The sequence below is a fragment of the Mobula hypostoma genome, chromosome 13, assembly GCF_963921235.1.
Source record: "Mobula hypostoma chromosome 13, sMobHyp1.1, whole genome shotgun sequence".
NCBI classification, from domain to species: Eukaryota; Metazoa; Chordata; class Chondrichthyes; order Myliobatiformes; family Myliobatidae; genus Mobula; species Mobula hypostoma.
This window is the reverse complement of record NC_086109.1, coordinates 84175293-84198687: the sequence shown is the minus strand read 5'-3', so window position 1 is coordinate 84198687 and position 23395 is coordinate 84175293. Positions and strand designations below refer to the sequence as shown.

At 43.3% G+C, this 23395-nt stretch overlaps 1 protein-coding gene across 2 annotated transcripts; it reads right to left on the bottom strand.

The window, feature by feature from the left end:
• Nucleotides 1-1293: 1293 nt before the first annotated feature.
• On the bottom strand, nt 1294-21792 carry rlbp1b (retinaldehyde binding protein 1b). Of its 2 annotated transcripts, none has more exons than XM_063066538.1 (7): nt 21781-21792; nt 21351-21482; nt 16364-16568; nt 10386-10564; nt 7628-7786; nt 4913-5023; nt 1294-1446 (listed from the first exon to the last, which is right to left on the bottom strand). In XM_063066538.1, exons 1-7 carry the CDS (start codon nt 21790-21792, stop codon nt 1294-1296), a joined length of 951 nt encoding a protein of 316 aa, XP_062922608.1. The 2 variants fall into 2 exon arrangements, with proteins under 2 accessions (XP_062922608.1, XP_062922610.1); XM_063066540.1 differs by having other exon boundaries at nt 21351-21479.
• Between the last annotated feature and the right edge of the window lie 1603 nt (nt 21793-23395).

Genomic DNA, 23395 nt, shown 5'->3' with positions numbered 1-23395 from the left:
AATGAACCTTTGGACGGCAAAACGCATCGGGATCCAACAGTCCACACCGGACACTCAGTTCTCACCTGTGGCTCCAGGTAGCTGTTTGCATGTGACAGCGGCCACAGCCCAGTACACCACTTCGACAGAGAGGCTAAACCAGGTGAGGGTAGCCATTGGCCTCATACCCCGGTGAGATAGGGCCATGTCCCTCCTAGCATGCAAATCCAGCTCTGGTGGACTGCGCAGATGAGATCAACAGTGAGATCCAACGGCCGGAAAGGCAGTTCTGCAACGTTTCGAGGAGAGCAAAGGAGATTGCATGGCTCAAAGATAAGTCATGATCTTCCAGTGCAACCAAGGAAGACCCCATTTGTGACTGCTCGTACCACGGGACCCAGACTTCGGAGGTCGAGAGTGGAACTACCCCAGTGCAATAGCTTCTCCAATTTAAGAACTCTCCTGCACAGGTTTCTTTGTGTTGTTCACATCATAAGAAGTGGTGCACAAATCTGTCATTGTCAGATACAGTGGCCAAACAATCACTGTACGTGCAAGATGATGCATAATGGACTCTGATCTTACAACAGGTGGAACTGCATTTTACTCTTCATAAAAATTCTTATATTTGCTTATTTTAATTGCAATGATAAAGGATGAACTCGCTTAGTGGTAGCTATTGTGTGTTTAATATTTCAATAATATTTGAGTAATCTTGTATATATACTGTTTAAGTATTCTTTTTCGTTTAAATAATTCATTGTGGGTTACATGTAGCAATACTTCATTTGCACACATCATGCTTCTACCTGATACGTGTGAGCCTCGCTAAAATTAAAGACGAAGTTACACCATATTTTCAGACTCTCTGCATCTTCCTTTGAATTGGTTTAATGTTTTGAAGTTACAAAACAGAACAGTTAGAAGCCTGCCATCAAACCATATTTATATAGAGAGGTTTCAAGAGGGGTCATTGTATATGTGCAATGCTTTGCCTGGACAATTTTGAAAGAAAATTCCATAGATCATGTAGCATTTGTGGGGAGGAGAAATGCAGTTAATATTCCATTAGTTATCTTTAATTAGTTACCTGATGAAGGGTTGCTGACCTGAAATGTTAACTGTTCCACTCTCCACAGATGCTGCCTGTCCTGTTGGGCATCTCCAACACTTTCTGCAATTATTCCAGATATCCAGCATCTGCGGGTTTATTTGTTGCTTTTTGAAAACCAAGCTCCTGTGGTAACTAGTCTGCAATCAGCTCCCCCAGCCCCTTCCCTATCTAAGGCTTTCTTCAATGCAATTCACCAATAATTAAAGGGTGGTATCTTCTGACTCAGCACCAAAGATTTTCTCAGCAATTATTTTGCCATTGTACTTGGGTTGATTCCCTCCAAAATCTTCTGGGAGAATATCAATATCAATCTCCTTAAAGAAATTTTCCAGCTCCTCACCGTGGACATACACCTGGAAGAAATATTGATAATTATTCATTGTTATAAATAATTTAAGATGCTACCAAAGCTATATTTTTGCAGAAATTGCACTCATCAATATTAGACCTCAATTGCAAGTAATTGGCTGAAGTCATCAGTACAGAACACCACCCTGCTCCCACCTTCACTCACTGGCTGTCTTCCAAACAATTGGCTCAGAGGAGTGTCCATGGATGATACCGAAGATCAAAGCCTGAAGGTCTATTGGACGTCCAGAAGTTAAGGTCCAATGGCATGAACCCTGAGTTTGCAATTCTCTGTGGGTCGACAGGGGAAGTTGAAAGCCCAGCTTCTGTGAATCCGTGAGTCGGCTGGAGGATGGAGTTTAGAGGACTGTGTATGTACTTGGGTGGGTGGGAAGCTGGGAGGAAAGGTTTGTTTTGCTGTAGTTACTTTATAATTTGGTGTGTCCTGACTATTTATTCACCTCCATAGATACTGCCTGACACACTGGGTTCCTCCAGCATTCTGTTGCTTAAAACCTATGCTGAATGTTTTTCCTAAAGAGAGTCCGGCTTGGAGTTTATGAGATGTACTTTGTGCGGAGACGTTGTACCAGTTTTGTGGGCGTTGCCTGGTGGGGGTTGTTGTGAGGAAAAAACTAGGCCAAGATCCAGCTGTGCGAGTGGGTCTACCGCACGATTCAGGGGGCAGGTCAGTTGGACAGACAGTGGTGGGGAGAAAACATGAAAAATTCTCAACACAAGAGCACAAGGAAATAGAAGCAAGAGGTGACCACCAGGCCCCCCAAGCCTGCCCTGTCATTTAACACAATCATGGATCAGTTAGTTCCCTTCTGCCCAATCATGTGACCCCCATCACATATCACACTTGGTTTTTAGATTAGATTCTTTTGTACCCACACAGAAAAAGACTGCTAATCAAAAGCATTGTCTGACCTCTGTTTGTATAAGAGAGATAGTGACAGTCTTCTGATTGTACACTTTATTTGATTTTTAAAGAAATATTAAAAGTCTTTTGATTCAAGGGAAAGAGGAGTTAGCATAAGAGAGTTGGAGGAAGAGAGACTGGGAGTATATTCTTTATGAATTGTATTCTGTTTTTCTCATGATCTGACCATAACACCCTCACAGCAAAGTCATGGAAATATAGTTCATGTCCTTATACCTGGTAAAAACTAGCTCTTCCTCACCATTAACTTCATTTTACATGTCAGGTGCCTGTATTATAGCAGACTGTTTGTTTAACATCCACTAGTCCAACTGAATCTTCAAAAGGATGAAGTCAATGACTTCAAACTCAGTTGTTATTTTCTTAATTCGTAGGGATGATCTTGGTTTCAGAGAGGGGAGCTAGGGGTCGGTCTAGGGTCTAGGGACAGGGATGTGGAGGAGGTGGAGGTCAGATTAGGGTTTAGGAACTGAGATGTGGGGAGTTAGAGCTCAGATTAGGGTGCAGGGACAGGGACGTGGAGGAGTTAGAGGTCAGATTAGGGTGTAGGGACAGGGATGTGCGGGATTTAGATGTCAGAATGGGGTTTAGGGACTGCGATGTGGGGGAGTTAGAGGTCAGATTAGGGTGTAGGGACAAGAATGTGGGGGATGTGGAGGACAGATTCTGGTTTAGGGACTGCGATGTGGGGGAGTTAGAGGTCGGATTAAGGTGTAGGGACAGGGATATGGGGGAGTTAGAGGTCGGATTAAGGTGTAGGGACTGGGATGTGGGGGAGTTAGAGGTTGGATTAGGCTGTAGGGACAGGGATATGGGGGAGTTAGAGGTCGGATTAAGGTGTAGGGACAGGGATGTGGGGAAGGTGGAGGTCAGATTAGGGTGTAGGGACAGGGATGTGAGGAAGGTGGAAGTCAGATTAGGGTTTAGGGACAAATTAGGGTGTCTGGCTTTTGTGTCTTCTGCCCAATGGGAGTGGAGAGAGAACGAGTGGTGTGGGAAGAGTCATTAATTCTGTTGGTTGCTTTCTTGAGAAGTGCAAGCAAAGTCAAAGTCAATGGAGCTGAGGCTCCAAGATGGCACCAACGAACAATGCAGTCAAAGGCACCGTTCTGCAGACAGCTCACGAAGCTACTTATTTTACTTTGTCATCTTCTTCCTGCTACTAAGCTGCATGCAATTAGAACCTAAGATCTACAGCTTGATGCTGTGCTTTTGCGCTGATTGAGCGATCTGGTCCTTTGTTCTTTTCAAGGGGTTTTGGTGAGGTTTGGAGTGGAGTGTGCAGCCTGGAGGCCTCGAGACCCAGCCTGAGCCCATGATCAACTCCATTGCTTTTCTCCGATTCAGGGGTTGATCTAGGTTGAAATCGATGAGGATGAGAGCAGAAGATGGGTGGGTATTCAGTGCCGTCTGCCTGTGCTCGACTGGTCTTCCTCTCCCTCTCGCTAGCTGCTCTCAGAGGAAAGTGCAGGAGCCTTGGGATTCACAATGCAAGGATTGATCAACAAGGTTGTGGAATCATTTTTGAGGACTTTGAGGTTCATGTTGGATGTTTTTCTGGATTCTGGCTACTCTTTTTTTTTGCAGTTTTTGAGTGGTTTGATCGCGGTGATCGATGCTGATTGGGGTGCTTTGGCAAAGAGAGCCTCTGCGTCCTGCAGGGGGCTAGCGGCACAACACTGAACTGACCTAAACCGAATACTCAACTCCTAGTTGAACGTCTGATATTCTATACGTTGTTCACTTGCTTTCGGCCATTTGTGCAATTTGCTCATGCTTTGGGTGTTTGATGCTTTCTTGAACGGGTTCCATGGTGTTTCTTTGCTTCATGGCTGCCTGTGAGAGGACGAATCTCAGAGCTGTACTCTGTATACACACTTTGATAATGTTCTTTGAATTTTTAGTCTCTGTGATGGAATGGATGCATTCACAACTCTGCAATATCTCATTGCCTTGGCCAGAGTAGCTGCCATACCAACCCATGATGCTTGTGGAGAGGATAGTTCCTTTGGTACATCCATAAGAATTGATTAAGATTTTGCTGCTTTCGTCCTTACCATTTCATCACCACTCAGTGTTCAATTGCCACTGCCGTCTGTAAAGGATTTGTATTTTCTCCCCATGACCATGTGGTTTGCCTCCAGGTACTCCAGTTCCCATCCACATTCCAAAGACGTATGGGTTAGGGTCAGTGAGTTGTGGGCATGCTACATTGGCACCAAAAGTGTGGCAACTTGTGGGCTGCCCAGCACAATTTTTCAGACCTGTGTTGGTCATTGATGCAAACAACACATTTCACTGTATGTTTCAATGTACATGCAACAAGTAAAGCAATTCTGTCTTTCTTTCATCTTTCAATATGTGCACGAGCAATTTCTGTGTTCAGAACTGAGAATTGCTTGGGGTATCTAAAAAATGTATACACAGAGCATTACGGAACAAATCTTAGTTGGGATTTCAGTGAGAACAATTGGTTAGAGGAACAAGAGTGCCTAAAGGAACAGTCTCTCTTGTTATGTACTTACCCTCTCCAAAAGTTTGCCCTTCAGGAAGGGCTTGACCATGTTGTAGGTGGTGGTGAAATACCAAGGCTGATGGATGAAGTGGACGGCTTTAAACCGAGCAGGGAAGGAGTCCTAGAAAGAGAAACAGACGTCAAACTATTAAACTCCGCTCCATTTTCTTGTCTGATGTATATTTAGTCTGGGAGAAGGTGTCATCTTCTGCTGTTTACTCTCTGTACTTCTGGCCAATGGACTCGAGGCTTTTAATGCTATCCTGAGTGCTGCTTCTTCAGTTTGAATTCACAATGGCAAGAGGTTCCCAGGAATTGGTGGGGATGTTATAGCTTTTTAACTTTGAGAACATCCTTGTCTACCTGGTAAGCTCTTTCTACAATGGAACTTGTATTATTCCTTTAGTTTCATAGAGTTTTTGTTGGGAGTGAAAACAGAGGCTTTGACTGAGGGTAAATTGGGCCTCATTGCTGGGAATGTTGATCTGGGATAGGACATTGACTTATCCAGCATGGGGTGAACCTACCCAGAGCTTTAAGGTGTGTGATGTAGGTAGCCCCTGTCTTAGAGGTGTACGTGAAGTCCATGGGTTTTGTACTGGATTAGAGGTCTTGATCTTCAAGCACTTATTTCCTCAGATAGCCAAAGCCTACGCTGGTACACAGAAGGAGATGGTGAATTTAATCATTGATGTCAACCTTCGTAGAGAGATGCCCCCCCCCCACCCCGATACAGTAAGTTCTCCACTTTTTCTCAGGGCTTGCTGTGGACCTTTCATTGTTGGAGGTCTGTGCTGTACGGTGAGGAAGAGCTGGAAGTGGAAACTTGTTCTTTGCACGTTAAGTATAACATCAATACATTTCAATAAATGAGCACTGAAGAATTCAGTAAACATTTGTTACCTACGTGACCCTCCAAACATGTTCAAAAATTAAATTGTTGACCTGGTTCCCAAATGGTAGAATGCTGCAGGTGGAGAAGAACCTCAGAAATCAGGAGAAATGGAGACAAAATAACTGGGAGATGAGTTGAGGATAGTGAAGACCCGAGAGAGGGCAAGCACTGGAATCTGGATGAACAAACAATCTGCTGGAGGAGCTGAGCGGGTTGAGCATGCACCAATCTCTGGTTCCTGTCACATCGCTTCTGCTTCTTCTCTTTATACGGTTTCCCTTCCACTGCACACCCAGTCCTGATGCAGGGTACCAACCCAGATAAGTAGAGAATTCCTTTTCCCCCACAGTTGTAGCAACAAGAATTCCTTCTTTGTTGCGGAAGGAATTAGTGGTCGCTAGCTCTACTCATTGACTCAAGATTATCATCATCATTACGTGCTGTGTCGTATGACATGGGCGAGCAAGGTCTTCCACCTGTTTTAAGCCTGTGAAGAAGACCCCATTCACATTGGTGTTATTCTTTTCTCTATCCATGACTTTGATTGTTCTTGGAAACTTTTCTACAGAAGTGGTTTGCAAGACAGGTGACCCCCCAGCCATTATCAATACTCTTCAGAGAGTTTCTGCCTGGCATCAGTGATCGCGTAACCAGGACTTGCAATATTTATTTTTTATTTATTGAGATACAGCGTGGAATGGGCTTTTCCGGCCCTTTGAACTGCGCTGCTCAGCAATCCTTGATTTACTCCTGGCCTAATCATGGGATAATTTACAATAACCAATTTATCTACCAACTGCTATGTCTTTGGACTGTGGGAGGAAAGCAGAGCACCCGGAGGAAACCCACGTGGTTACGGGGAGAATGAACAAACTCCTTACAGTGGCGGGAATTGAAACTGGGTCACCTGTATTGTAAACCGTTGTGGGGGGGTGGGGGGGGGGACAGTGGATCTAATCAGGTGCTACACCTTGTCCAAGGCTGATCTGCAGGCTAACAGAGGGAAGGAGCACCTTACATCTCCTTTGGTAGAGAGATATCTCCACCCTGCCATCCAGTAAGTCAAAATAAAAGGAACTTACCAGGGGTGATTGATAAACTCGTGGCCTAAGGTAGAAGGAGTCAATCTTTGGAAACCTAGCACCTTTATTTTTCAACATAGTCCCCTCCTACATTTACACACATAGTCCAGCGGTCGTAGAGAATACGGATCCCTTCTTTGTAGAAGTCGGCGTCTTGGACCACAGCAGGGGTGATTGATAAGTTCGTGGCCTAAGGTAGAAGGAGATGAGTTATACAGCTCTTGTTACATGCATGTGCAGTTCAACTCTTTGAGTGATTATGCAGAAAGTTTGAAGCTAATAACTCATCTCCTTCTACCTTAGGCCACGAACTTATCAATCACCGCTTGTAAATTCCTTTAAAAGGAAATGAAAAGATAATAAACGCTCTTTCAATTTCCAACACAAACCCCTAACAGGGGTGCGGCACAATAGGGTGCTGGTTAGCACAAACACTTTTCAGTACCAGCAATGAGGTTCGATTCCCGCCAACGTCTGTAAAGAATTTGTATGTTTTTCCTGTGATTACATAGGTTTCCTCCGAATGCTCCTGTTTCCTCCCACATTCCAAAGAAGTACAGTTAGGGTTAGTGAGCTGTGGGCACGCTATGTTGGCACTGGAAGCATAGAAACACTTGCAGGTTGCCTGGCACAATCCTCACTGATCTGATTTGATGCAAATGATGCATTTCACTGCATGCTTCAAAGCGCGTGTAACAGATAAAATTGATGTAATCTTTAATCCCTGGTTATTGCTTCTGATGCTCACCTGAAGCATGTCCACCATTTTCTTGAGTTCTGAGGTTTTAATACCAGATGCTTGTTGCATTGTAAATCCCTTAAAATTTTCGATGATGCAAAATCCATTAATCTGCGTCTCCTCGTTCTCAAGAAGTTTCTCCAGGATCACACAGTAAGCGCGTAGGATCTGACGAGAGAGAGAGCGGCTCACATCACACCCAATCATTTTTATGGTTCAGGTCTCTGAAACGAAAGCTCTTTCAGTGAGTTTCAGTAAAGCTCACTGAGGTATTGCACCAAATGGCACCAGCACCGAGATTCCTCTGCTTGATCATTGTACATTGGAATAGAAGAATGAGGATGACCTCTGATGATTAGATAACCAACCAATCAAGCACTGAGGCCTACTGTTCACTGAGTCATGTGATTTGTGCTTGGTGCACGTGGGACGTATAATTAGAAACAGGAAGAATATAGCTGGGATTTCTACTCCTATTAAGTAATCCCTGTTGATAATGTGTGTGTTTAATGGGGGGAGGGCAGAGTAAAAGGAGGAACAATGTCATTTACAGTCAGATAATCTTCCAATGCTCAATGCTGAGAATCAGCCATTTTTTTTGGATAAGTGGGCAAGGATCACATCCTCCTGGGAATGGCCCTCAGTTTTCACCTTTGCTGGGTTTGTGTTCACTGGGATCTTTTATTATTTATTTATTTATTGATACAGAGCAGAACAGACCCTTCTGGCCCGACGAGCTGCACTGCCCAGCAACTCACCTATTTAACCCTATCCTAACGCAGGGCAATTTGCAACGACCAATTAACCGGTACGTCTTTGGATTTTGGGAGGAACCCGTGCACAAACAATCTTTCTTACAGAGGATGTCGGAATTGAACTCTGAAGTCCGACTCCTTGAGCTTTAATAGAGTTGCACTAACTGCTACGCTACCTTAGCACGTCACTTTGCTGCAGATGCTGAAAGACTTTTTGAGATGAAGACTTGGTTCTCTAATTTCCCTGCACATGACAGGTGCAGATAGAGCCTCCACATCTAACCCAAGCCAGAATGACTGGTGTAGCTGCTCTGGCTAATACAGACTGCCGGGTTTTACCTCTCCTCAATAACAATTCATAAGATCGCCCAAGACATTCTGAAAAGTTGCAATCTAGGGGCTTAAGCCATGGCAAGAATCTAAACCCCCAGATATTATACCCCACACATTCCCCTGCCAATCTACTGTGTCTCCTCATCTACGAAAGATGTGCTGGCATTGGACAGGGTTCAGAAGAGGTTCACAAAGATGATTCCGGGAATTAAAGGGTTATCATACGAGAAATGTTTGATAGCTCTGGGTCTGTAATCCCTGGAATTTAGAAGGATTGGGGGGGTGTTCTCATTAAGACCTTCCGAATGTTGAAAGGCCTAGACATTGTAGATGTGGAAAAAATGTTTCCCATTGTAGGAGAGTCTAGGACAAGAGGGCACACCCTCAGGATAGAGGGGCGTCCATTTAAAACAGAGATGTGGAGAAATTTCTTTAGCCAGAGGGTGGTGAATTTGTGGAATTTGTTACCACAGACAGCTGTGGAGGCCAGGTTGTTGGGTGTATCTAAGGCAGAGCTTGATAGGTTTTGATTGACCACAGCATCAAAGGTCACGGGGAGAAGGCCAGGGAGTGGGGCTGAGGAAGGGAGAAAAAGGATTAGCCATGATTGAATGGCAGAGCAGACTCAATGAGCCAAATATCTTAATTCTCCTCCTATGCCTTATTGTCTTATGATTTTAAGGTCTGCCAGTTAGTCTAGTTATTGAATTTTCAGAGCTTCTAATGTGAGTCTTGGCCACGAAGACTTCTCTCTGAAAATAACTCCAGCCACCATAACATCACACTCCTGTGGTTTGTGGATATGCCTGGAGCAGACAAAAGTCTCCAACTTGTAAAACCCACGTTCAATTCAGGATACAGCTGGGGTCTTTTTAACTCGCAAGCATAAAACTCAAGCTCATTGGAGACCATGCTTAATCTTTTTCATGGTCATGAGGCTTGAAGTGATGTTCGGGTGGTTTTGATAAGGGTCTGGCCATGAAAGCAGTAAATTACCAGTGGTTATATGCAAATATATTTTCCATGACTAGGCCTTCAGATGGGGAAAAAAGTAAAAAAAGGGGAAAGTCCAACAGCATAGTGAGAGTTACTGCCTCACAGCACCAAAACTCCAGGGTCAAATCTAACCTTGGATGCTGTCTATGTAGAGTTTGCCTATGACCATGTGGGTTTCCTCCAGGTGCTCTGGTTTCCTCCCACATCCCAAAGATATGCAAGTTGGTAGGTAAAGTATTCACTGTTAGTTATCCCTCGTGTGCGCATAAGTGGTAAAATCTGTGAGGAGTTCACAAGAATCTGGCAAAATAACAAATTATATTAACATAGAACTTGTGTAAATGGGTGGTCTATTGCTGACACAGAAGCAGTCAGCTGAAGGATTTGTTGCTTAGCTGTTTGCCTCTTAAACACCCTTGGAACAATTGCTTGGAAACATCCTTTTTGGTATTCTGTTTGAGGTTGCAACATACAAGAATCAGAACTAAAAACAGAAAATGTTGGAAACACTCTGCAGGTTAGGCAGCATCTGTGAAGAGAAAAACTACGTTACAGTCTGACCTGAAATAATAAGCCTGATGCTTCCAAACCTGTTGAATGCTTCTTGCATTTTCTGTTTTTATTTCGGATTTCCAGCGTCTGCATGTTTTGTTTGATTTCTCACCGGACGCAAGTACTGTTACCTCATCGAAAGTGATTTCCTCGTAATCCCAGTTCTCGATCTTGAAGAGCAAGACGACACGGCCATACTTGTCCCGGTTTGTGAGAATGCCAGGGTAACCTGCCTCAATAGTGCAGCGGACTGCCTCTGGAGTCAGATTCTCAAACAGTTCAGGGTATTGTTCACGGAAACGCACGTAACCTAGTGGGGAGAGGAAACTGGGTTAATCAGCCTATTTGTGTTGGTATTGCAATGCAATGTACCCCATCCATTATTTATTTATATACACACATTCTTTTTCTCTCTCTCTCCTTTTTCTCCCTCTGTCCCTCTCACTATACCCCTTGCCCATCCTCTGGGTTCCCCCCCACCCTTTTCTTTCTCCCTAGGCCTCCTGTCCCATGATCCTCTCGTATCCCTTTTGCCTATCACCTGTCCAGCTCTTGACTCCATCCCTCCCCCTCCTGTCTTCTCCTATCATTTCGGATCTCCCCCTCCCCCTCCAACTTTCAAATCTCTTACTAACTCTTCCTTCAGTTAGTCCTGACGAAGGGTCTCGGCCTGAAATGTCGACTGCACCTCTTCCTAGAGATGCTGCCTGGCCTGCTGCGGTCACCAGCAACTTTGATGTGTGTTGTCAGTATTCACGACATGGGTTCCAGGGGTGACAGATTTGTTATAAGAGTGGAGCTGAGTAGACTAGATTAGGATTTTAGAAGAATAAGAAGATTTACAGTGCAAACAAAGTGCTGGAGGAACTCCAGATCTCGGCCCAAAATGTCAACTATTCAGTCCTTTCCATGGATGCTGCCCAACTTGCTGAGTTCCTCCAGATATCCAGCATCCGCAAAATCTCTCGTGTTTAGAGAAATTTACAAAGCTATTTTATTTATTTAGAGTCACAGCATGGTAACAGGCCCATCTGTCCCAGTGAGCCCATCCAAATACACCCATGTGACCAATTAACTTTGGAATGTGGGAGGAAATCGGAGCCCCTGGAGCAAATGAAAGTGCTCATGGGGAGAATATACAAACTCCTTGCTTCAGAGGCAGAATTGAACCCGCGTTGCGGGTGCTGTCATAGCATTAAGGTAACCACTACGCTACAGTGCTGCCCTTTGAAGAAATTTGGCAGGCAAGGTTTATGGAGGATGCTTCCCCTGTCTTGAGGAACCTAGGACCAGGGATAAAATTGCAGAATAAGGGATAGCCTAACAAGGAGCGATATCTTTACTCAGAAGGTGATGAATCTTAGAAATTCTCTACTCCAGATAGATGTGGAGGCCGAGTTGTTATAGAAACATAGAAAATAGGTGCAGGAGTAGGCCATTCGGCCCTTCAAGCCTGCACCGCCATTCAGTATGATCATGGCTGATCATCCAACTCAGAACCCTGTACCAGCCTTCCCTCCATACCCCCTGACCCCTTTAGCCACAAGGGCCATATGTTCACTAAAGCAGAGATCATTGTCTGTGAGACAACAGCTCTACTAACTACACCTCTGACACACAGACAAAATGCTAGAGGAACTCAGCAGACCTATGGAGAAGAACAAAGAGTTGATGTTTCAGGCCGAGGCCCTTCATCAGGACTGGAAAGGAAGGGGAAAGAAGTCAGGATGAGGCTCCACTTCCAGCACTTTATGCTCTGCAACTTATGCCATCTTCAACAGGCTTCTATCACAAAACACATTTTTACCTCCTTCTCCCCCCCACCCCCCACAACTCTTCGCTTTTTGCAGGGATTGCTTTCCTGTGATTCTCTTGTTCTTTCGTCCCTCCACATCTTCTCCCTCCTGAAAGTGCTATCCTTGCCTGTTCAGCTTCTTCCTGACCACCATTCAGGACCCCAAACAGTCCTAATTGAAGCAACACTTCACCTGCAAGTCCAGCATTTTGTGTGTTACTCTGGATTTCCACCATCTGCAGCTTCTCTTCTGCTTATAACTACACCTCCGTGCTGCTTTTTGCTGTACTCTCAGTGGCCACTTTATTAGGTACACCTGTACACCTACTTGCTCACGCAAATATCTAATCAGTCAATTACGTGGCAGCAACTCAATGTATAAAGGCATGCAGTCATGGTTAAGAGATTCAGTTGTTCAGACCAAGCATCAGAATGGGGAAGAAATGTGATCTAAGTGACTTTGACCGTAGAATGATTGTTGATGCCCATCAGGGTGGCTTCAGTCTCTCAGAAACTGATGATCTGGGATTTTCACACACAACCGTCTCTAGTGTTTACAGAGAATGTTGTGAAAAGAAACACACACAAAAAAAACATCCAATGAGCGGTAGTTCTGTGGGTAAAGACACCTTGTTAATGTGAGAGGTCAGAGGAGAATGGCCAGACTGGTTTGAGCTGACAGGAAGGTGACAGTAACTCAAATAACCACACGTTACAACAGTGGTGTGCAGAAGAGCATCTCTGAATGCACAACACGCCGAACTTTGAAGTGGATGGGCTACAGCAGCAGAAGACCATGAACATACACTCAGTGAGCACTTTATTAGGTACAGGAAGTACTTAATAAAGTGGCCACTGAGTGTATGTTCTGCTTAATTCTTTGGCTGGTGCAATGAAACAGTGGTTTCTGCTGATGATCAGTAGCCAGCACATCTGATTCCTTGCAGTCTTGACCATTCTTCAGAGGGATGGTAGATCAGCAGGTTTTAACCATTTCATCTCTCATTTATTTGAAAGTTTTCTGGATTTTTTTTTAGGCATCAGAATTTACTCCTTTTCCTGCTCTCAGTTGTTTCTTTCCTGGTTTGCTCTACTGACAGACAATGTATGCTGTGTCTTCTATGTGATAAAAAGAGCCTTATGTTTGGAGAAGCCATTAATTAATTCATAAAAGATGAATATTCCCATGCCAAATGTTGGGCTCTTTTTCAAGAGCAATTACTGCACAACAGACCGAGGAAACAAGTCTCCAGTTTAATGAGTATCTCGGTCAATTGACCCCTTTCTCATCTAGTGATTAGATTCTGAGGGAGGTTTGAGTGTGGGACTCCACAGAAATCAAATCTATTGTTGGTTGTGATCCAGTTTCCTGTATATATCGAGAGAGCCAGGATGAAAAGAAAGGAGAAGGCAATTGCTCTTGTGTCCCTGGGTGAGAAGGGTAAGCTTCTGCAGCTGGTTGGTCAGAAATTTCTCCAAATGAGATGTGCTTGTATCTAAGTTGGTTGTGATGGTAATGACCCCCAGGCAACCATTCAGTGCTCAGTGGTCAACAAAAGCAAAGATATAAAATATTAAAGGTTAGCTTTATTTGTCGCATTTACATCGAAACATACAGTGAAACATGTTGTTTGCATCAATAACCAGCACAGTCCATAATGTGCTGGGGACAGCTCCCAAGTGTTGCCATGCCTTCAGTGTCACACACTCAACTTCTTAGGAACTGCTTCTTCCCCTCCACCGTCAGATTTCTGGACCTATGAACACCACCTCACCATTTTACTCTCACAAACCAGGATTAAAGAAAGTGGTCCCTCAGGTTTCTCTGAAATCTTTTCTCTCTCACTTTAAATCTGTGCCCTCTAGTTCTGTATTCCACAACTCTGGGAGAAAAATAAGACTGTGCATTCATCCTGTCGATGCCTCTCATGAATCTATACATCTCAATAAATTCATAATAAACTCGATAAATTTCTAGAGATATGCCATGGAGATCTGACTGGTTTTATTACCATCTGGTATGGAGGTTCCAATGCACAGTATTGAAAAAGAGGGTTATGTCCAGCTCCTCCATAGGCACAAGCCTCCTACCATAGGGGACATCTTCAAAGGTGGAGCCTCAAGAAGGTGGCATCTGCCGGGAAAGTCCTTCACTACCCAGGACATGCCCTCTACTCATTACTACCATCAGGGAGCCTGATGATACAAGAGCCTGAAAACACACACACACGCACACACACACACACACACACACACACACACACACACACACACACACACAAAAAAAACGTTCCAAGAACTCCTCTTCCCCTCCACCATCAGATCTTTGAACCCTTGAGCACGACCTCAATATTTTACTCTCTTTTCACATTATTTATTTTTTATATTTCTTATTGTAACCTATGGTAATTTTTTAATGTATTGTGTTGCCTCAGTGCTGGAAAACAGATTTCTCAACATATGTCAGTGATAATCATCCTGACTGACTCTGACTCTTTGGATATATTATCTGGTTTGTGCCTTGTATTTTGGTAAAGTAGCAGAAATTCATTGACCAAGTCCTCCTCTATAAAGATCCTCTTGTTGTCAAAACAAAGATGAGGTGGCCAACCATGAATGTCCACACGGTATTTAGCACACTTCTCTGAGGACCGTCACCTCGTCATGGTGGAGAGGCTTCTGAGTTCCTGAGATCCCAAGAGCGATGCTAGCTCCTTCCTGGTCGGGTCACCCATGATGGTAAGGTCAAGGGGAGGTTCCAGACAAAGAGTGATCCAACAAAGACCTCAACAGTAGAGCTGGCAGTAGATGATGATACACCTCAACGGCAGTGAAGGGTCCCCAGTCATTTTATAACCCATGCCATTGGACCCTGACACCAATCTGTCAAGGACTGCGTGGTGGCTGCCCATGCATTAACTTCTCCATGTTAAACAAAGTCACGCACGGTCATTTTGCATTAATGGAACAAGCCCTCAGAAGAGCATCATACTCGAATGGAATGATAGCACAGTTGCCATTTGCCACAATGCAATCCCAGCCGTCAAAGCAATTGTTCCATTGATATTTATTGTTTATTTATTTATTATTTCTTCTTTTATATTTGCACAGTTAGTTGTTCTTTGCACTTTGGCTGAACACCCTCATTGGGCGATCTTTGATTCTGTTATGGTTATTATTCTGTGGATTTATTGAGTATGCCCACAAGAAAATGAATCTCAGCGTTGTATATGGTGTCATATATGTACGTTGATAACGAATTTACTTTGAACTTCATTGTTGGAGCTATTGGCCGAACTGAGTCTGAATCCTCCACCATCTGGAAGCAACGTGGATACGAAGGTCAATCATCTCAATAAAGATAAATCTGTCAGGAAATGTGGAGGTGGCTTGACCCAAAGGTAGAGCAGTGGAGAAAATTTAGTGGTGAGCAATATCTTTCATAGTAGTCTGCAAAATAACAAGCCACAGAGGGCCACAAAACAAGAGAGAACAGAAACTAAACACGACAAGCAATAAGGCAAACTTTAGGCAGGTAGAGTGCAGGTTAGGAGCAATGTGTTGAGGCCATCTGGTTCAATGAGTGAACAAGGACTGTGGATGAGAACTGAGGTTAAATAGGCTGTGGCTGGTGTCTGGAATGGGCGACTGGTGAATCCTGTTAGCTCGAAGGAGACTGGGAGGTGCTCACATTTATGTGCAGGCTGGGAGGTGTCAGTGGGAGCAGGCCTGATAGGACCTTCCCCCAACCCTTACAGCCAGCACCCGATAGCCCAGGACTATCTGGATGGGTCCAGTGGAACTTATTGATGAATGATGCATCCATAAGTGGATGGCACCCAAGACCTATCTTTCAGGCTATACCCTTCCCAGTCAACCAGGTACTGCATACCCCATCCATGAAGACGTGAATCAATCAAGCAGTGAACCATCTTCCACCATCATAAGTTGCTCAGGTGGGTTGACTGGACAATAGGCAGTGGGCTTGAGACAGGACACGTGAAAGGTGGGGGTGATCCTGAGGATTTGGTGAACTATTTATCAAGCAGAGAGGGTAGTGGTTCTTAGGATGGATGAGAACTGGGGTCAAATAGGCTGCAGTTTGGAATTGGTGGCAGGTGAGTCCTATTAGATGGGTGGAGATTGGGAGGTGTCTGCATGTGCAGGCTGGGAGGTGTCAGTGGGAACAGGCCTGAAAAAAATCATTTCTTGCCCAACCAAATACAAGTTAAGGAATTAGCCTGTATACAAAATCAGATGAGGTGTTTCTGGAAAGTCAGTGTCTAATACGTGTTAGGAAGCTGATTCCCGTACCTTTGAGGAGATCATAAGACCTTTTCACATCAAACTTCCTTGCTCTTACGAATCTCAGGAAGAAAGAATCATCTTTATCTTTTGTTTTCTCGAACACAGTCTTGGCAAACTCCTCTCCTGAGTTGGCAGAGTCCTCAATAAGGTTGTGAAGCTCTTTCACACACATCACCCGTTTCTCTTCTGTCTCATTCAATTCATCCTTGGCCTTTGGAGAGAAAAGGAAGATGAGAATCGTTCTGCAGAAAGTTCTGCCGCCTTGGGTGACCTTTGGGTTGAACTTCAATCACGATATAATTTACTATTAACTTATCCCATTGAAAGAAATTTGCTTAAATTAAAAAGTCAATTTTATATGTTTGGGAATTTCTTAAAAGGGAAAAAATATTTGCAAATAAAGATGCAATGGTACAATTAAGCTTAATTTAAAAATATATTTTCCCTAGTGTTATAATGGAACATTCATATAAGAGAAGAAATATCTAGGAAATTGGTTTCAGAAGTAATGCTGGAGAGGTCTGAAAGTCGACTGATGATTGTAGTACATTAGCAGTTGTTAAAGATGTTTATGTGAGACTGGGTAACTAAACACCTCAGCATCTGTTGTACGTAGCCTTTTCCGCCAGCTGGTTTCATATTTGGAAAAAGAGATTGCACGACTACTTTTTAGCATACTCAGGTATCTGTTCTGATAATCAGCAGGGGAAAGAACGCTGCTCACATAAAGCCATCCGCTAGTGTGACTTGGTTGAACTGTTCAGCATGTCAAACAACACGTGCAGATAGCTTCTTCTGTGACACTTCAACAAAACAGATGGTAAATAAAACTCTAATCCTGACTATTCTTGTCTTGACTTGACATGGTGAAGTTCACTGACCCCAATTCAAAGGATAATAAGGATAGCCCTTTTAAATGGCAGCTATCTATGTAGACTTAACACCAAGTTACTTGCTCATTGTATACTGTTAGTAGGCATGAGATAATTTTTTTCAGATCTCTGCTTTGAAGGCCTTGCTGCCTTTGAAGTAGAGCTTTAGACAATGCAGGAATTCACAAAACATTTTTCCATCGCTAGACTAATAGATTCAGCCTCCTAAGTAACTGTAGCAGTCAACCAGTGACTGAGCACAACCCTTTCTCAACACCCTACGCATCCATTAACCATCCAGGATATGCTCTAATCTCGTTGCTACCATGAAGGAGAAGATACAGGAGCCTGGAGATCCACACTTAATATTTCAGGAACAGCTTCTTCACCTCTGCTGTCAGATTTCAGAATCAGGTTTATTATCACCAGCATGTGTCGTGAAATTTGTTAACTTAGCAGCAGCATTTAAATGCAATATATAATATAGAAGGAAAACAAATAAATAAATAACAGTATATGTATATTGAATAGATTAAAAATCATGCAAAAACAGAAATAGTATATATTAAATAAGTGAGTTAGTGTTCATGGATTCAATGTCCATTTAGAAATTGGTTGGCAGAGGGGAAGAAGCTGTTCCTGAATCGTTAAGTATGTTTCTTCAGGCTTCTGTACCTCCTACTTGATGGTAACAATGAGAAAAGGGCATGCCCTGGGTGCTGGAGGTCCTTAATAATGGACACCGCCTTTCTGAGACATCGCTCCATGGCACATCTATAGAAGTTTTTGAGTGTTCTTGTTGACATACCAAATCTCTTTCAAACTCCTAATGAAGTATAGTCACTGTCTTGCCTTCTTTTTAACTGCATTGATATGTTGGGACCAGGTAAACCATTCATGCACCTTGTCATTCCTTTTTTTTGCACTATTTAAGGATTTTTGTAATTTATAGTAACTTTATCATTGCATTGTACCACTACCACAAATCAACATATTTCATGTCATGTACGCCAGTGAGAATGAACCTGATTCAGATTCTGATATCCAGCTATGAGAACAGGCAGATGTTAAACTTCTATTATTTTACCTGCCTTCACCTTAAGACAGTTCTCCTCTTCTGGAAGTCAAAAGAAAACATGGCAGATAGCAGAAACCTGATATAAATTAGAAAATGCTTAACTGTGAAAAGAGAAACCATCAAGTTCAGAATCCTGTATCAGAACTAAGAGAGATGCAAAAATGACATTCTTTATTTTCCTTTTTTGTGTGGTCAAATTATACATTATTACACAGATGAACCCACTCACAGGGTAAAGGAGCAACACCTTATATTCTGTCTGGGTACCCTCCAACCTGATGGTATGAATTTTGATTTCTTTTTCTGGTTAGGAAAATCCACCCCTGCCACCACCCCCCACCCCTAATTCCCCACTCGGACCTTTTACTTCTGTCTGTTACTTCCCCTGGGTCCCCTCCTCCTTCCCTTTCTCCTATTGTCCATTTTCCTCTCCTATGAATTTTTTCTTCTCCATCCCTTGACCTTTTCCACCCACCCGGTTTCACCTATCACCTTCCAGTTGCCTTTCCCCCCCTCCCCCCACCTTTTAATTTAGGCATCTCTCCCCTCCCCTCTCAGTCTTGAAGAAGGGTCTCGTCCTGAAACACAACTGTTTACTCTTTTCCATAGATGCTGTCTGTCCTGCTAAATTCCTCCAACAATGTGTGTGCGCTGCTTGGATTTCCAGCATCTGCAGACTTTCTTGAGTTTGTGAATTACACAGATTATACAACATCAGCAATGCATTACAAAATGAAGCACAATCTTACCTTAACTACCTCATTGATTCACCCAATCAGAGAAAAACATTTTTGTTCCACACATTGTCTGCCCCACCTACTCTGCGATCTAGACCAACCTGTTTCTCATTTTCCCAATTCTGGTGAAGGAATCTGAACCTGTTTCTCTTTCCACAGATGCTGCCTGACCTCCAATGTCCCCACCATCTTTCCAATATCCCTAGTGCTTTGCTTTCCTGTTATTGAATGATAACTGATCCAAGACATGATGATGTTGAGTTTTTAGGAAACAATATTGAATTAACTAGACATAGCAAGAGTGGTGAACAAGTTTCACCATAGTTCCCTCAATGGTTCTTGTTTCAAGTGGTCAGAAATGAATCTCAGAGACTATCAGTCATTGAGACATACAAATCAGAAACAGGCCCTACATGTTCATGCTGCCCATTAATAATTTATCTATACAAATCCCACTTACCAACACTCTGCAAGCATCCATCCAAATACTTAAAAGTTATGAGAGTACATGCTTCCATCAGGAATGGAGTTCCAGATTATGAACACCCCTGCATGAAAATATTCTTCCTCACATCTCCTCTAATCATGAAACCTATGTCCCACCAGTTTGAGATTTGTGCACCAAAAACCTGAAAGAGTTAAGGACCCCTTTGTGTGGTTGCAAATGCAGGTACGATTAAATTTCAATATATTTGTACATATCCATCTGTTTCCAATATATTATGCAACTTACATCTGACTTGTTTTCTCCCTTTCGCATTTCTGATGTTTTTTGAAGTCTTTGAAACTTTAACTCTGTTTCCTTTTTAACAGGTGCTGTTTGACCTACTTGGTGTTTTCACCTGTTTCATTTTATTTTCATCCTGTGTTTGTGTGTGAATGCATATCGCACGTGCACACATCTGAAAAGTTGACAGCCAGGAACGTGAAGCTGTTCACCCTTTCTATTGCTGACCTCTTGACGAGGATTGGTATGTGTTCTCCTGATGCTTCAATCCACTCTGACTTCAATCAAGGAATTTTTGTTTCTTTCAAACCCTTCTCCAGTCTTGTCCCCATAAACCTTCACCGCCTTAGCAATCAAGAACCAATCTCTGCCCATAATACACCCTTATTAATCAAGAACCTATCAACCTCCATTTCAAATATATTGAATGACTTGGCCTCCACAGCATGTGGAGGCAAAGAATTCCACAGATTCACCACCCTCTGGTTGAAGAATTCCCCTTCATTGCAGTTCTAAAAGCCGTCCCTTCATTCTGAGGCTATAACCTTGGATGCTGGACTTTCCTACTCATGGAAGTATCCTTTCCACATCGAGCCTATCCAGGCCTTTCCAGCTAATATGGCTATGAGCTACTGTGATCTCAGCATTGCTCTTGACAGTCTGTATTCCATCATCGTTATACTCGAGAGCGAGAGAGAGAGATTGTTTGTGTCTTGCACAGTACATGTCCGTCGACAGGCAGTCTACCTTCAGCTTCACATTTGAGAGAGAAAGAGATTGTGTTTGTGTGTGTGTGTGTGTGTGTGTGTGAGAGAGAGAGAGAGAGAGAGAGACACACACACCAGTCCTCATAGAGGGATCAGAAGTGGAGAGAGTGAGCAACTTCAAATCCTTGGCTCTCAATATCTCAGAGGAACTAATCTGGACCCAATATAGCAAGGCAGCCATAAAGAAGGCAAGACAATGGCTATCTTCCGTTAGGAGTTTGAAGAGATTTGGCATGTCACAAAAATACTCGCAAATTTCTACAGATGTACTGTGGAGAGCATTCTAACTGGCTGCATCATCGAGTGGTATGGGGGGAGGGGGGCATAGGTTTGGAGTAAGCTGCAGAGAGTTGTAAAATTAGTCAGCTCCATCATGGGCACTGGCCTTCGTGGTATCCAGGACATCTTGAAGGAGCAGTGCCTCAAAAAGGTGGCATCCACCATTAAGGACCCCCACCACCCAGGATATGCCCTCTTCTCATTGCTACCATCAGGAAGGAGGTACTGGAGCCTGAAGGCACACACTTAACAATTCAGGAACAGCTTCTTTCCCTCTGTCATCTGACTTCTGAACGGACACTAAATCCATGAACACTATCTCACTACTTTTTTTAATTTCTATTTTTTTGGCACAACTTATTTAACTATATTTTTCCTGTAATTCACATTTTCCCTCTATTATTATATCTTACATTGTATTGCTGCTGCGAAGTTAACAAATTAAACCTGATTCTGATGGATAATGCAGGAAGCTGTGCAGCCAACCAGCCTGGACTTCCTCTCCCTGAAACTCAGAGAGCTGACCCACTGACCTTCTGGAGAGTGTAAGGAGGTAGCAGTTCACACTTGCCAAACACTGGCCCATGATCCTTGGTGGTAAGGTGCTCAAGTTTAGTGCGTAGTTCTTGCTCCTCCTCGGAAACCATCCGGAATGTTCCTGTCTGCTAAAGAAAGGGACAGACCGATGACAATATTTTAGTAATGAAATTATAAGCAGCTAAACGTAGCAGATGGATGGTGGTTCATCAGTGGAGAGATTAGGACACACATTGACATGAACTAAGGGTAAGAGGGCTGCCTTTTGTGAAAATGTATTTTCCTCACTAATTTGCCCTTATGATAATTTAAGTAACGCTGTCACCTGGTAATAGATCACAGTAAGCCCCTCTACATTCTATTGTGTTAACTATTAATAATTTGGAATATCAAAACAAAATAATGTGGAATTTTTTGCATACTTACAATCTCAGCCATTTTTCCCAGAATGTCCAATTTGTTTTAAATGCTGAAAGAGTAAACAAAATATTATTAGCCAGCAGTAGGAATGCAAGAAAATGAACAGATTTTTAATTCCTCAAAAACACAAGAGATTCTGCAGATGTTGATAATCCAGAGTAACATACACAAAAGTGCTGGTGGAACTCAGTAAGTCAGACAGCATCTGTGGAGAGGAATAAACGGTCAGTGTTTCAGGTCGAGTCCCTTCATCAGAAGGAAAGGAAAGGGGGAAGAAGCCACAATAAGAAGAAGAGGGGAGGGGAAGGAATACAAGTTGGCAGATGATCCATCTCAGCCCAAAATGTCGACTCTGCTGAATTCTGTAGATGCTGCCTGGCTTGCTGAGTTTCTCAAGCACTTTTTGTGTGTTGCTTTGGTTTCCAGCATCTGCAGGTTTTCTCTTGTTTGTCTTTAACTCCTTAAACCTGCTCCACTATTAATAAGGTTGTGGGCAATCTGCATTCCCTGTTCCGTTGATAGTCATTGGCTGAAGCTCTAACTTTATTTTATACTCCAAAGGAGCTACCTAGCTTACTGAGAGTTTGTAGCAACTTTCCTATTTCAAACAACCAGTGTTTTACACTCAGTAGCCGCTTTATTAGGTATACCTGTACACCTGCTCATTAATGCCAAGATCTAATTAACCAATCATATGACAGCAACTCTTTACATAAAAGCAAACAGACAGGGTCAAGAGGTTCAATTAATGTTCAGACCAAACATCGTAATAGGGAAGAAATGTGATCTAAGTGTCTTTGACCATGGAATGATGGTGCCAGATGGGGTGGTTCGAGTATCTCAGAAAATGCTGCTGTCTTGGGATTTTCATGCACAACAGTCTCCGGAGTTTACAGACAATCATATTATAAACAAAAAAAACAGTAAACCTTGTTATTGAGAGGCCAGAGGAGAATGACCAGACAGATTCAAGCTGACAGGAAGGGGACAGTAACTCAAATAACCACGTGTTACAACATCTCTGAATGCAAAACACATCAAACCTTGAAGTAGATGAGCTACAGCAGCAAAATCCTGGCTGGCTTAGCTAACAGAGCGGTGGACACCCCCGCTGAAATCTGGAGGAAAACACACAGAGGGGAATCACAAAGCCGAGGAAAGAGGACCAGGTCGAGACAGCAGAGACTTTTGGAGAAGAGGAGTTCGGTGGGTAATACCATTCCGGCCGACCGGAAGTGCACTGAGAGCGGTAAGCGTAAAGGAGTTTCGTGCTTACTGATCTGCTTAACAACGGATGGTGCAATCCGGAGTATATTACGATCGAGCGACGTGTTTGCAGACTGGATACTGAACTTTTTACTGTTGGACTTCGGCCACATTCCACCGTGATACAACACTGGCAGCACGGGAGGTCGTTCCTGCCTGTGGCCATCGAAAGTGCAACTCCTCCCGTGGAGGGTCAGACACCCTGAGCCAATAGACTGGTCCTGGACTTATTTTCCATCTGGCATAGTTTGCATTTTGTTGTTTGATTGTTGTGGTTTTTGTATTGCTATATTTACGCTCTATTCTTGGTTGGTGCGGCTGTAACAAAACCAAATTTCCCGCGGGATTAATAAAG